The sequence below is a fragment of the Kryptolebias marmoratus genome, linkage group LG10 (assembly GCF_001649575.2).
Source record: "Kryptolebias marmoratus isolate JLee-2015 linkage group LG10, ASM164957v2, whole genome shotgun sequence".
Lineage (NCBI taxonomy): Eukaryota > Metazoa > Chordata > Actinopteri > Cyprinodontiformes > Rivulidae > Kryptolebias > Kryptolebias marmoratus.
The window spans coordinates 20,200,908-20,215,937 of NC_051439.1; the positions used below are offsets into that span (position 1 = coordinate 20,200,908).

A 15,030-nucleotide genomic window follows, 5' to 3' on the forward strand; every position below is an offset into this window, starting at 1 on the left:
TGTTCTCCATCACTCACACAGTGACTGCTGGAGATGGGCAAAGAACTGGGTAAAGACTGATGGATTAATGGTTATTGGTTATTCTATCACTTGGTGTTTAATGTACCTGCTTATTCAATTAAAATGTGTACTAAAAACAATCAACTGCAAATATGGCTTCAGTTTGAAAGTGTCTGAGTTGCAAACACCCACAGCTTGCTTTCATGGGACGACACAAAAGGCACTGGAGAAAAACAAGCACTGAACTGTTTTGGTGAACAAAAGCTTTACTCAGACTCAAACATTTTCAGTCTGACAAAAGTGACTCAATCTAAACCAAACAAGAGCTCACAGCCCGACACAAGCTGGCAGTAAAGATGGTTGATAAAGAAGTTTACCACAACACATTTCTTTCCCTTCATGTAACACTGACCAAAGTTTGCAGCCCCTGAGCAAAACCTAAAACTAAGAGAAATCTGCAACCAGAAGGAGGGAAACTCTCAACACGCTTCTACTGGGTCCCAAAAAACTGAGTGGAAACTTTGGAAAGACTCATTATAATGTGTTTAGAAATATTCTGCATGCTGTACTTTAAATAAGATTCTAATCACATCTGTGGCTTTATTGCAAATTATAAAACTGCATATTAATCTAACTCCTGTTAATTACAAGTATTGATATAAAATCTACTTTACTCATAAATTCAATGTTATTGGAAAGGTGACATCATAAGATGCATTCATACATAACTTAGAAATGTGCCAATATTTTCAAGTAATGGCTATGAAATCAAAGATCAGAGAAAACATTTTAATTTAAGAAGTTTGATAAACATTTTTGTGTTTGGGGGATTTTTCTTTTCTTGCACAAATGCACATTGATGCTGCCTGCCATTTCTGTTAAGATTTAAATAATTGCTCACAATTATCTAAACTTTCGTTTTGTAATGCAGATATAAAAGTAGACAATCTTCTTCTTCTTACATGAAAAGGTTTGGCTGTGTCAACCAAAACCAATTAACCCAAAACTCCACCAGAAGAACGGCGTACAAAAAAGACAAATTGAGAAAAGAGGATTAAAATGTTCATTGTGTGCGTAATTGCTCTGCTTGGCAAAATGTCAATGCTCTTCTCGTTTCCAACAGACAAAATCAGGAATTGCTTTGCTGTACAATGAGGAGACCAACAATACCTATGATGTCTGCCTGAAATTGACCAGAGACGCATTAACCATCCAGAAGCTGGATGTGGTTTGCACGAGTGGAACTGAATCCCAAGTAAATGTAAGTGCGTTCGAGACTCTCATTGACATTCATGCCACATAACTCCAGATAACTGTTTCAATGTCCACAATATCCCTTTGCCAATAAAAAAACTCCCCCTTTCTAAAGCACAGAACTGTTGTACTGCGGAGACAAGCGACTGGCGGTCTGGGCTTAAGCATCAAAGTAAGCTGATAAGATTTCATTATGGAGAGGCTACAGTGGAAATGAGAAGGCTTTGGGTGGAAGAGATGACTTTGTGAAATTAACTTGCAAGAGTGTGGCAAAAACTGTTATTCATCTTTTATTCTTTCATTTTTGGCCCTTTTCAGGGAGGTGCAGAGCATAATGTGCCGGTGGTCATTTCAAAGATTTTTAAAGATCAAGTGGGTAAGAAATCAGATTATTTTATAGTTTAATTTGTGTTGTCATTTTGCTTGTTTTTCCACACAGTGCAACTCCACAGCAGCTCATTAGCCTCTCTAGCTTACGGCTTTAAAACCCAGCGACCCAAACTGTAACAAAGATAAATGGGTTGTCTCCAAACGCAGCACCTTGATGGCATCAACACACATCAAATGAGGGGAAATTTGCAAGAAATGCAGAAAGGTTCTGTAAATGTAAGTGGCTGTGAGAGCTCAGTGGCCCACAGATAAACTTGGTGTCATTAATTATTAAAAAAAACTAAGCCATAATAAAGATACTTGTACATCACCTTTAACGACAATTTCTTGAAGTAATGGCCCTTTATGACCTTCTCATATGGAGGGCTTTTGGCCCACTCTTCTTTTCAATGTTTCTTCAGTTCAATGAGGTTTGCAGACTAGCTCTTAATGTCTCACCACAGCATGTGAATCTGGCTGAGGTCTGGACTTTGAACCATGCAACACTTGGATTCTTTTCTTTCTCAGGCGTTCTGTTGTAGTTTAGCTGCCGAGTTTGGGATCGTCGTCCTGTTGCATCATGACCTTGTTTAGGCCAAGCCCTACCTTTTGTATGATGGACATTTGGGCTACAAAATGGGCCCAAATCATCACCTCTCCACCACCATGCTTGAAAGTAAGCATGAAATGTTTGTGCTGATATTGTTTGGTCGTAATGTTTGGAGAAAAACCAAACAGCTGCACTTTTGTCCCCAAAGTCTTGGGGTTTGTTCGGATGAAACTTTCCAGACGTAAGCTGTGCTGCAGTGTTTTGTTTATTGATGGGCAGCAACAGTTGCTTTTCTAAGGCCATTGCTGTTCTTTCCTCTTTGGTGTTGTGTTAAAACACCTGAATCCCCCAGTTCAGCAAACTCCTGTTTTTTATAGATGAGCTCTCACTGATCAGTTAATTAAAGTGTATTTCATTAGCAGTACCTGGCTGCTACTTAACCTCGTTAATTCAAATGGAAACAGAAAGGATGGACTTAATTTTCCCCACCGTTTTTATTTTCACTTATTTTTTTTATCCTTTTAAGTATATATGGGTGGAATCTGCTGCTTTCATTACTGCACTAAAACCTGACTGTTTAAGCTAAACTACTAAATTAGTTTAAGTTGTTTGTGCATTCTTTGTTTGCCTTTTGGTTCTAAGATGCAGTAAATTGGGCTCTCAGCTGCTGCAGGAAGGTGATTTTGCTAAAATGTTTTGGGCACGCCTCATCCATATTGAAGAATTTCCTTTATTAAGATAAAATAACAGGGTTTAAAACGGGAGGAAAGAGCAAGCCAGCATCTAAAAAGGCAGTCTGATAAATGAAACCTCCATCACATTGGAGAGTTGTAATTAAAATTCAGTTCTACAGAAGATTACCGAAGTTGAGACAATTCAAATAAATTTTATTTGGCATATGTAGCTACTAAAGATACACAACTTCAACTTAGTCTTTGCTTTTTTACACGACTTTACAGAACATTTATTCTCTCTAAATAAAAGTAGGGGAACAGGGTTTTTTTCCTCAGAAAAATAAACCCATTTACTGCTGACACAGTGACAAATAAAAATGTATAAAATAAGTACCTTCTTCAGGGTCATATGTGATGTCAGGTCAGCTCTAAGAGCTCTTTAACGATTTTAGTTGGGTTCAAGGAAGCTCTGCAGTTTGAGTATTTGTCAGTTTTTTGAGCCTCTGCAACTTGTGTAAGGAAATTCAAAACTTCTGTGAACGATTTGAGACTTTGTTTTAAATGCTGTTCAGATGGCTGCATCTCAGTGAAAATGCTGACTTTACACTGCTTCCTTAACAATTTGCAGGGAAAAACTAACTATTGCCAATTAGAAATAGACATGAGTTTGTTATAATTTAGAATCTGTTATTGAACTATTCTGGTAAATTTAAATGACTCAAGCATTTAGTTTCACAGAACATTTTTAATTTAGTTTCAATAAAAAAACAGTTGAAATGTGACCGTTATTCAGAGTGAAGAAATAAAATACTAATTTATAGAGAAAATTATTGAATATTTGTCACTTAAGTTCTGGTATCAGAACATGGCGATCGAAATATCTCCCTAATGTCTCCTTTTATGGACATGACATTCATGTCTTCAGGACATTAAGAGTGTTTATCACAACAGAGCTTCCACTGTTTCTTCTCACTTTACTGCAAATGAGTTTATATCCTAATTAGTTCCCAATTTCATGCTTTCCTGTGTTCTTTCCTCAACCTTTAGGATGTTGCCAAAGATTATTCTGACACACTGATTGCCATTTCCACCACATTACTGTGTATGAAATGAGCAATTATTTTGTAATATTTTCATTAACCTCTGACAATTGATGTCTGCAGCCGATCAGACGGGGAAGCTGTTCGTTGGCGACGCCGTGCTGCAGGTTGGTACATCAGTTCATGACTTATTTGCTTGGATGCTGGTTTAGGTCACAGACAAGAGGAGACTTAATTTCGGCTCTTTTGTTTTGACAGTGAAATTAATTTAAAGAAAAGTGATCTGAATATTGTATTGCATAATTGGAATCAGATGAGTCGTTTAATGTCTCGATGCTCTTCTGTTCTGCTTATATCGTGGACAGATATAGAGATACTAACCACTCCAAATTCAATTTATCCAACAAATTTCTCTGTCCATCTGGCAGATTATTCAGGAGGTCACTAACAAATAACCAATATTCCTCAGAATAACTGTCAGGAACGGTCTGTGTTGCATGTATATTCACTGGAGTTAATTTGAATCTGTCTGGCTTTTTTATTGGATGTGCTGTTTATCTGGAATTTTAAACAGATTGAATGGACAGCAAAGCAATAACATTAACATTCATATTGGACGTTATTAGGAATTATAATATGGAAGTGCTGCAGCCTCCAGCTTTGGATCGTCTCTACTTGGGTTTTTATTTTCAGCGTATTTGAACTGTCACACACCAGAATATAGCAGCTCTTCCGGAGGAAACCCAGTAAACTGGGAGCTTCTGAGGAGGAGAACTAAGTATGCAGGCATATAAACAAATTAAGACTAGTATAATAAAGTGGGACAAGACATAACTTTTTTTAAAATGTTTTTGCAAAAGGCCTCAGCAGGTTGAAGTTCATGACAGGACAGACTGAACCTGTAGCTTGTTGTAGAGTTGCAAAAAATTGCGCTTTTTTTTAGCTGTTTTTTGACCACGTTTTCCTTTTTATTTGAGAGTAGAGTTCCTCCTGTTTTCTGTTAGTTTCCGTTCTGTGACATTCGTCATGCTGCTTCCTCGGTTCCCTGTGGTTCCTTCAGTTGACCATCCACACCTGCTCCTCAGGTGCTCGTTAGCCTCAGCTGTTCCCACGAGTAATCACCCTCCCCGGTGTACTTAAACCTCTGCTTCTCAGTCACTGTTCAGTCGTTTTGTTTAACTCATGAGTCCTTGCTCTTTTTGCCTCTTTCTCCTGAGGTGTTTGGTTCCCATTTAGTTGTTTGCTGCCTTGTCAGATCTTTATTTTGGTTTAAAGTTGACAGTTTTACTTTAGTTACCTGCCTCTGGGTCTTACTGCCTCTAGGTTTAGGTTCATCTGAACAAACCGGAAGATTCTTGGGACAATCTTCTTTAGACACAGCATAAACTTTATTTTTGCCCCATCTGTTTTTAACTGTTGTGCTGTCTTGTTGTAGTTCTCGTATCTTTTTGTTTTTGTTAACAAAATGAAAAATTGTCAAAATTAGATTTCCTTATTTGTACCTTTTGTGTTCATTTCTTTAGGTCAATGGCATAAATGTAGAGCACTGCACCCATCAGGAAGTTGTAAGTATAACAGTTTGTAGATGTTAGTTTCGGAGGACTGACTGTTTTAATCAAGAATAAATAAACAATAAACAAATGCAACAAGTTTTATACAACTGTTACTCTATATAATGTGGTGTACATTGTTTTTTCCTTTTTATTCCCCATTTAGTCTTTCTAATTGTATATTTACTGATTTATTTTGTAATTCATTTTTTTAATGTTAAAGAAAATAAATGCATTAAAACAAATTAAGAGGAATTAATAAACTGAATAAAAACAAATGCTAATGACAGATATATTAAACGTTACTTTATAGAAACATTTTTTTCTTTATGCTTTTTGTTGCATTTAAAACATCTTAATACTGTCTTTATATTTGATTGTCAGTCCTCCATAGTAATTTACATTTTGTGATTTCCACCTTTAACAGATTTTAAAACCAGATCTTTGGTTTTTGAAAATGTGCTGTCGCTCATTTTGCCCTTTTGTCTTTTTTCTTGACGCAGTTTGATTTGAAAAGGCTGGTAATGAGCTGATCGCTTTTTTCTATTTTTTATTCAAACTTCTCTAAAATTGAAGCTGCTAATATCTGAGCTGTCATGCTGTTTTTCTGGTTTGCTTCCCCCCCCTCCCAGTTCAGCTCCTGTCTTTGTTAAATATCTTTATCGCCTGCCATCCCCTCGTCTCCCACACGCCCACCCACACTTGTCTCTCCGTATAGCTCCAAACAGCTGTTCTTCTCACTATCTTCACCTCCTGAGTGTCAAAACACATAATGAGCAGTTTCTCTTCAGAACACAAGCCGGAGCTTTTGATGGCAGCCTGTCTCTGTCAGCGCTGACAAATGACTAAAGCAACAAGAGCTACTCCAGACGGCTGGAGACGAGAGGGAAGTGACCTTCCATGTCACATCTATCAGCTTGTCTGCCTTTTTACTGTTTTCTCTTATTGAAGATGCAATAAAGTTTCATAAATCTAATTTTACGCTAATGCCTTGCTGAAACGGGGAGTTTTGAGGACTTCTTTATATCATTTAGGCGTCAGATGATCAGGCATTCAGAGCAGCTACTTTGTGGTGTCACTGAGCTGCCACCTGTCACAAGAGGAAAGCCGACCTTCAGATTCTGTCCTTTTAATGATTCAAGAGAAAACACTTCAGTTGGATTTTAAATTGTGATTCTTTACACATCTCCTGCGTTTTCTTTGCTCGGGCAGCTTTCAGCTCGACATGAATCTGGCTCATTTCATTTATGAGATCAAGTTTTATCACAAAATCTCTCTCTCGCTATCTGTATCAATCTGTTTGTGCTGCCAGGTTCACCTCCTGCGTACTGCAGGCGATGAGGTCACCATCACCGTCCGCTACCTGCGAGAAGTCCCATCATTTCTCAAACTGCCTCTAGGTGAGCATTCACCGGCTGTGACACCATTCAGCCTCGCAATAAATTTCACAGGCTATTTTCAAAATGGCAAAGCAAACGCCATTTATGGCGAAGCCTGCCTGTTTTTTATTTTTTATTTTTTGTACTTTTCTGTGGATGAGCGTTTATTTCAGAGATAAATTGCCTTGTTCAGTAGTTTAAAGGGGGCAGGAAAATCAGAAATGGAGATAAGCTGAACTTCAGCAGCTTGAAAGGCTGAAAATACAAACCCTAAAATCATCTCAAGTGGAACGGATAAACGTGTAAAAGAAACGGATGCAGGTGAGGAAAAACAACCATGCATAAGCAACTGGTTTTAAAAGCAAAAGCAGGAAATAAAATTGAAAATTTTGTGGCATTTTTAATCCTTTTTTTAAAAACATTTTCATCAGCTGGAAATATGAAAATGTCTGAACAAACACCAGTTAAATGTACTCACAATCATTAAAGGGGGGCTATCATGCTTCCTTGAATAAGTTGGGCTATACAAAACAATTCTCATGAAATGAGCTGAAAACTGGCAGAAATGATCAATATCTGAGTCCTGTCAGGGCTATGTGACTATTATGCAAATTAGCTGCTGTTGGCCACGCCCCCAACTCAGTGTCTCGTCTTAAAACATAAAAACTCTGAAGGATTAAACTCTGTGGATCTGATGCACATTTATATCATTATTAATTCAAACTATGAGGATTCTGACTTTGGGACAGGGGCACTTAAGGGTTCCTTTCGTTTACCTTTATGACAGTTTTGCATAGTTTTTGCTGTATTCCTTTTATTGCATTTAGTCTTTTTGGTTTGAGGCTGATCTGGTTCAACTTTAACTCTAGTTTATGTGCAATTTCATCTTTTTGTTTAAAAAAAATAAAATTAAGCTAGAGGATACGATCAAGGGATGACACTGCTTGGCCTCCCTGAGAAAGTTTACTCCACGGTGTTGAAAAGACAGTGTCAAACCTCAAATTCAGGTGAATCTGTGTGGGTTTTCATCGGTCTTAAAAAGTGGAGCAGATCTGCAGAAGGACGGGGTGCTGTTTAATTAAAGTGAGATCTGTTTGAATTCTGAGCGCAGGCTTGAGCTTGTTCCTGCTGCAGGTTGGACTCCACCAGGGCTGCTGGTTGGGGACAGGACGGCGTTTGCTTTGGGAACCTCGTGGAAACCACACCTTGGTCTGCTTTTTCGGATGTGGTTCTGTTGGCACCTCTGAGCCATGATGTTCAGGAGGCACAGGGATTAGTCTCCTTCTTTAAGTCATGATTCTCAACTGGAACCTGGTGGAACATTCCCTCTGGGTTGGGATGACTGATCTGAGTCTTGTTCACTAGTGATGGTGGGATGGAGCGGAACAAATCAGGGCCTCATCTGTAGTAATGAGGGCGTTGCTCCGGTCTGTTATGGTCAAGATGAAGATTTACTGCTCTGTCTACGCTCCGACCCTCACCTTACAGACGTGAGATTTGACTCGTGGCTGATTTTTAAAATATGATCCTGAATACAAGCTGCTGAAGTGATCTTCTCTTGTTGGGTTTTTTGGAGCTCAGCCTTAAGGATGGGGTGAGGAGCTCAGAGTAGAGCCGCTGCTCCTCTGTATCAGTTGGCTGAGGTGGTTCGGGTATCTGATTTAAGATGCCTCCTGGACATTCCTCAGGTTTTCCAGGCAGTCCACTGGGAGCAGTCTCCAGGGCTGGCCCAGAACTCTGAAATATGTATCCTCTGTCCTGGGAACTCCTTTGGAGAAGCTTGTGTTGCAGGGAAGAGGAATGTCCTCCTGGACCTGACTCCTCTGCAACCAGACCCCAGACAAGTAGGAAGAAAATAAATTTAATTTCTTCTAAATAATTAATTTTAGTGAAAATGTTATAACAACTCTGACTATTGCAGATTAAATCACATCTAATATTTTTTGCAGCTCTCTTTTGATATAAACTCACATCAGAGCTCTCAGATGTTAAATCGTTTGCTAAGAAACAAACATCCATCCCGCAGAGCTGACTATAATTGTTGTCTCATGGATTTGCTATAAGCAAAGAGGAAATGAACTTTTTTGTGTAAATAAGTTTAGTTTCTACCAGCAAATATAATCATTACATAATGATCTTGTTCCTAAGGGCACACAGATGTGGGGAAATAATTAAAACAAGTATGAATATTTATATCATTTGATAAAATCTCAAATTAAGTGATTGCTGGTAGAAAATCAGCCTGTTGTGGGTGAGATGGGATTCGGAGGGTTTAAGTTTGATGTTTGGCCTGATGAAATGAAGAATGGAGCTGTTTGTTTTCTCCTCTATGGGACAAATGACAAGTCAGAAAGGCCAGAAACGGCCTGCCACACTCCATAGTGTGACAGAACCACAAAGGCTTTCTAAATTATCAAAGAGGAGCATTCCTCTTTCGGATGCTGCCTGTGATCTCCAGTCCTTTGCTTAAAGGCAGGATACTAGAGGAAAGTCAATAAACCCTAAAGTCTATCGCCAAGCTTGGCTACAGGTTTTTCAGAGGGAATAAACGATGCACATGGGTTGGATTGAGAAATTTAGAATAATTCTTTAGATCTTTTTTAAGATGATTGTCTTTGTTTCTTCCTCAGGTTCTCCTGGGCTGGATCACAGCAGAGTGTCCTCCCCGCTCTTTGACAGTGGTTTACATTTAAATGGAAACAACACGGTAAGAATCGTGTCTTTGATATTTCATGTTGAGAGGATCGTGTTTGATCCGTCTGTCAGCGCCACGGTCCTTATATAGTCTTACAGGCGGCCAAGATTTTATTTTAGGAAGTTGTAAGAACACATCAAGTGCAAGAAATTATCTGAAGACATCATTTATGAGATTACTTCCTTATAAGTTTTAAATTACTGCTGAATAATAAGCAGAAACATTTACTTTAATTTGCCTGTGTTCATGTCTCAGTCCACTGATTCATTCAATATTTTGGGAAGTCTAATCAAACTCGCAGGAAGTAATCATTGTATGCACACCTACAGCTGATTAACCACTGCAGCACTGTGCAAAACGTCCTGATCCAGACCTTCAAAAAGCCTGAAAAACTGTTGATCAAGACCACTTTAAAAGGATTACTGGAAGGTCTGAATGTTGGTGAGAAAATGCATTGAAAATTTGTTTGAATGTCTCACAGAAGACTCTCTTAGACATTTAATCCCCTACTCCTTTTCTTTTTGTACAGTACTAAATAAATCAGAGTTCAAACTGTTGGTGTTCTTCATATCAACAAATCCTCCTCATATCTTCCATCACAGCAGTTATTATACGAAACATTGATTATTGTGGCTGTGCCTCAGGATCTTCATCGTTGATTTAATGTTTGCAGCTGTACTCCCACATCATCTGAGGCCACAGTCCTCTCAGTCCAAACAGAAAAGGTTTGGAAATGCTTCATCTGCATGTGGACCTGGAACCGCATCACACAGTGACAGACAATAACTGGTAAATGTGCCAAAGTCCTCTTTTCATTCAAAGACAAAAACCTGCCATGTCAGAGAGAAAACAGTGGAGATTCATTCCAACAAATATTGGCTCATTTAGGTCATTTAGGTCTACACAATCTTTATTTTGATATACTTACATTTTTTTCCTCCAAACTTTCTGCAGCGATGTCAGCTTTGTTTGTTTTAATAAAGAGATCTAAGGATGCGTTGGCATTGAGGTGAAGTCATCTCGAGATGCGCCAGGATTCATCTGAAGTCTTTGTAACAAAGCTGAATATGCAAGTTTTTACACAGCAGAACTTCATTAGTATCCACAGGAGTAACGTTTAGGAATAAAACTACAAAACATCATTACACAAACATAAAATGCAGTCTAAGAAATAAAGGAGCATTTACAAACAAAAAATGAATGTTAAGTACACAAATTTGATGTCTTTTCACTTGAAACTGATCTATGAGCAGGTCTTTGTTTTAATGTTGGCAGAAAAAGAAAAAATACTGCTTAGGATTCCTAATTTATACTCGAGTTTTTTCTGTGATATGAGACAGGCTGAGACTCTCCAGTAGATGTATATTACTGAAAGCAGGTATTTTTTAGATCTTCTTCCAGGGCATCCCACAATTATTTGGACAAAATTAATAAGACGTACAAACAAAACAATGAATTCTTCAATTATTTAGGTGCATATATCTAAATAAGAATTTATTCTGTAGTGAATTTGTCACTGAGAGCTCTTGAGACAGTCTGACAGAATTATTTTTATCATTTTCATTTTTTTTGATAAAAAGCTGAATAATATAAAACACAGTGACTCATAATCTGCCAAGTCCCTGGTCGTCGTGGTGATTCCCACCTTTTGTGGGGCCCAGGGAGAGAAAGTTGGAGAACACGGCATAGTGTAGCTATAAATTATAAAGCCAGTACTGCAAATGTTAAGACTAAACTGCAAATGTTACCCAAATCATGACAATTTCTTAGATGACTGAATCCTAGTTGTTTTGAAACTGTGTGTATATATGTGTGTGTGTGTGTGTGTATATGAATAAAATAAAAAGATGAGTAAGGTCATAAACAGTTAATGTGATCAGATACTCACTTCTGCTGCTTCAAATCCTCTAACCAGCTTTTAATCCCAGTTTTGTCATCATTTTGACTAGGATAACAGGTAATTTTTTTTAAAATTGACAAGTTGAACAGATGTAAAACAAAACTTGACGTATTTAATAATTAGAATTATTAATACTTTTAAAAGGGCTCTTCAGTGTCTCTGCTTCAATGTCGTCCTGAGAATCAGACTAAAACCAGCAGTTTACAGTGAAGCTCTCTGTATTCATGAATAATCCCCACTTCTTTTTTTCTGTCTGAAGGGCAGCAGGAGAGAAATCAGCTCTTTATTTGCTTTAGAGTCTCTGTATTTATACCTGCAGCTGCCTCAGCAGTGCTGACTGCTAACTGGACAGAAGCAGGCAGTGGACTGGATTCATCCAAATCCACTTTGACTTTGACGTGTTGGTAAATGCAAAGTAATCCTTAGTCCTCTATGCATTTATTCTGGGACAGGGTTTAGCTCCCCCAACTCGATACATTATCTTTGAAAACAAAAATTAAGTTAATCTGAGACAGTTCTTTAGTTTCTGCACCCTTCCATCATGTTGCAGTAGGTACAAAAATAGGGATTTGATGCTTTCAGGTTCCTGTTAACTGCTGTATTTGGGGGTGAAAAAGGTTAAAGAAAACTGGTAACGTTTTAGCTGGATCTCTGAGTGATGGCTGTGATTACAGTGTGCAGCTGAGATGAGCAGTAGGAGCAGTTTCACTTCAGAAGCTCTGATTTCAGAAGGCAACATTTCATTTTTACCAGAGCTTAGTGGGATTTCATTTTTTTTGGTCTACTTAACACACAGTAAACACAATATATTCATTTAATTGCTGCACCTTTTTAGAGGAATAATTCAAGAAAACATTTTTGAACAGGTATTAAAGGTGTCGGTGTATAAACACTGAAGAACTCTTGTTTTTCAGAGTTTGTCATAATTTTGGATTTGCTGCTGCTTCCACAGCGTTGGGGAAAATCCTCGAAAGGCATCAAAATGTGAAACTCCATTTCTTAATTAGGAATAGATGGCTGTTTGGTGGCTCAGCAGTGCAGTGGTTGGAGCTGTCGCCTCGCAGTGAGAAGGCTGTAGGATTGTTTCCTGGCCTGCGGTCTTTCTGGGTGGAGATTACATGCTCTCCCTCTGCACACGTGGGTTTACTCCAGAACAGAAACATGCATGTTAGGTTAATTGGTAACTCTAAATTGTCCTTAGGTGTGAGTGAGAATGGTTGTCTCTGTGTGTCCCTGTGATGGACTTGCGACCTGTCCAGGGTGTCCCCGCCTCTCTCTCAGTGACTGCTGGAGACAGACACCAGCTCCCTGTGACCTTGACAAAAGGGAAAAGCAGGTAAAGAAAAGATGAATAGATATGTTTGATGGGGTCAGCTTCCCGTAAAATGGACATCAATGGGCTTCTGGGAAAATCCAGTTTTTTTTTTTTCTCAGTCATACTTTAAGCAAAAGCATCATTCAAAGTTTTAATTCAAAATGTTCTTTTTTTTTTTTTACACAATCTGTTTAAATTGAGTTTTTTGACAATTTACCAAAATGTTTTTGGTGTGCCAATGTTGCACACTAACTTTTAAGCAGACTAAATTCTCCAAAATCTTTGCAAGCAAATCTTTTATTCCCACAACCTTTTTGCCAAGTTTTACCCAGTATGTCATTGCTATAAGACTGAGTTTTGTTTTCTCATCCTCCAGAAGGGCAGTGAGCGTGCACAGCTGAACTCAATCACTCCCATTATATCGCTCCTCATCTCTTACAATAAACTGTGACTACCCCTCAGTTAAAGAACATTTTAATTATTGTAGTTTTTGCACAGCAACAGTTTGTTTAGTTTGTACTTCAGCCTGCCTGAGTGTTGCTCTGGGAATCACCATGGCAACCAGTGACTGCAGATTTTGAGTTGCTATCTTAAAACGTTAAGTAGGTTCTTCTGTATTAAATGATTCAATCATGCTGATCTTGGTGAATCCTGCATCATTTTAACAATTCTGTCATGATCAGGACTTTTCTGCAAAATCTGTTTTCTTCAGTTCTTAGCTGAAAAGTTTTCCAAAGTAAAAACAACTAAATGGCAAACAAGAAGGTTTAAGTTTGGGGCTTCTGAATAAAGCTCATAGATACTCTGCAGAGTTAAACGTTCAGAGTAACTTTATTTTTAATAACCTACTCTAATTACTGCTGACTTTTAGAAGAAAGTTTGCACACTTTAAGAATTTTCTAAAGAAACTACAGTGTAAATTTTCATTTCTCTGAAGTTCAGACTTTACTTTTTTAAATTGAGTTTCATAAAACTGAATTTTTGACTGAAATTAAAACACTTCCTATTATAGAGCAACAAAATGCAGAGACCCTGTTATGAAATTCAATTAAGTGTTTACCTTGATGCTTGATAACATCCACAGACATGAAGAAAAACTTCTATAAATTTTAATCAGCTTAAAAATGGTTTCATTTTATGATTTCAGAGGGCAGTATTTTCACAATTCAAAGGCTAAGCAGGAAGTCCTTTTTGTGATTCGAGTTCCTCAGGTGTCTGAGAAATGGCTTTTTCCCCAGGTTCACCATTTTTCATTACCTCTCAGCGATCACATGGTGAGGAGATGGCAATTTCTCTTCAGTTGTCTAATAAACCTAAATGCACCGTGGTTATATGGGGCACGTTGGGGGGAGGTGCATGGTGCGCCCCTTTTCCTGACAGACCTTGTTTTTTTTTTCTTGTTTGGTTCGTGTTGTGGTCTGTACCAGTTAATAAATGGCTGTGCGCTGAAAGGGCAGCTGAGTTCACTGAGGGATGTCAAAACTTGTTCAGAAAATGGGAAAGTCAAAACAGTGCAAGAAAGCTGAGTGAAATATGATCCGACAACAAAATAAATTGCTATTCCTCTTCAAATGAGGAGCACAATCCAACATGACACCAATAAAAACACAATTTCTTTACCTCATAGATGGGGTTATTCCAAGTATTGTGCACTGATTAATAATTAGCATTCCATTTAATAATTAAAGATCACAAACTTGTATTTATGTGAAAAATCTAAGCAATGATTTAACAAATGCATTTAAAAAGTAAATCCTGTTTTCTATTTACTTTTTAGGTACAGAAAAACAAATCAAGTCGGGATTTTAACATTGTCTTGCACACCGTTTCGTCACAAATGGTTCTTTTTAAGTAATCTATTTAATATTAAAGAGGCGCATCTGAAATCTTTAAATTGTGCCCAAATTTGCCTTTGCCAGTGAAAAATGATCATGACTTTGAGTCCCTGGTAAGCTGACAGCTTATTGACAAAATCCGAGTTTTAGCTTCATCAGTCAGATAATTAGGGGCTCCTTGGGCCTAATTAAACTTTTGTTTACTTTTAAATTGCATTTGGTTTAATTTTAGTTTAAGCTTATTTAGCTGTACTTTAAACTTTTTCAATTAAAAAAGCTGTCTGCACCTTTCAGTGATCACTTGACTTTCAGGTTACGACTTAGTGTTGTTGAATTCACACAAATCTTTGCTTTTTATATTTGTAGACAGCTCACTAAATCATGGCTACTAATCACACGTACCTTTTCTAAATTATAAACTTCCATTACAAAGATCCAAGTTTGATTCAAGCATGTTCTAGATAAATGT

At 37.8% G+C, this 15,030-nt stretch overlaps 1 protein-coding gene across 1 annotated transcript in view; it reads left to right on the plus strand.

The window, feature by feature from the left end:
* sntg2 (syntrophin, gamma 2) overlaps positions 1-15,030 on the plus strand; it is a 73,403-nt gene that overhangs the window by 13,971 nt on the left and 44,402 nt on the right. The window contains exons 3-9 of the mRNA XM_025008007.2: positions 1,124-1,261; positions 1,370-1,426; positions 1,573-1,630; positions 4,011-4,054; positions 5,411-5,452; positions 6,750-6,837; positions 9,447-9,523. Coding sequence (XP_024863775.1) covers positions 1,124-1,261; positions 1,370-1,426; positions 1,573-1,630; positions 4,011-4,054; positions 5,411-5,452; positions 6,750-6,837; positions 9,447-9,523 — 504 coding nt within the window. The remainder of the gene's footprint in view (positions 1-1,123; positions 1,262-1,369; positions 1,427-1,572; positions 1,631-4,010; positions 4,055-5,410; positions 5,453-6,749; positions 6,838-9,446; positions 9,524-15,030) is intronic.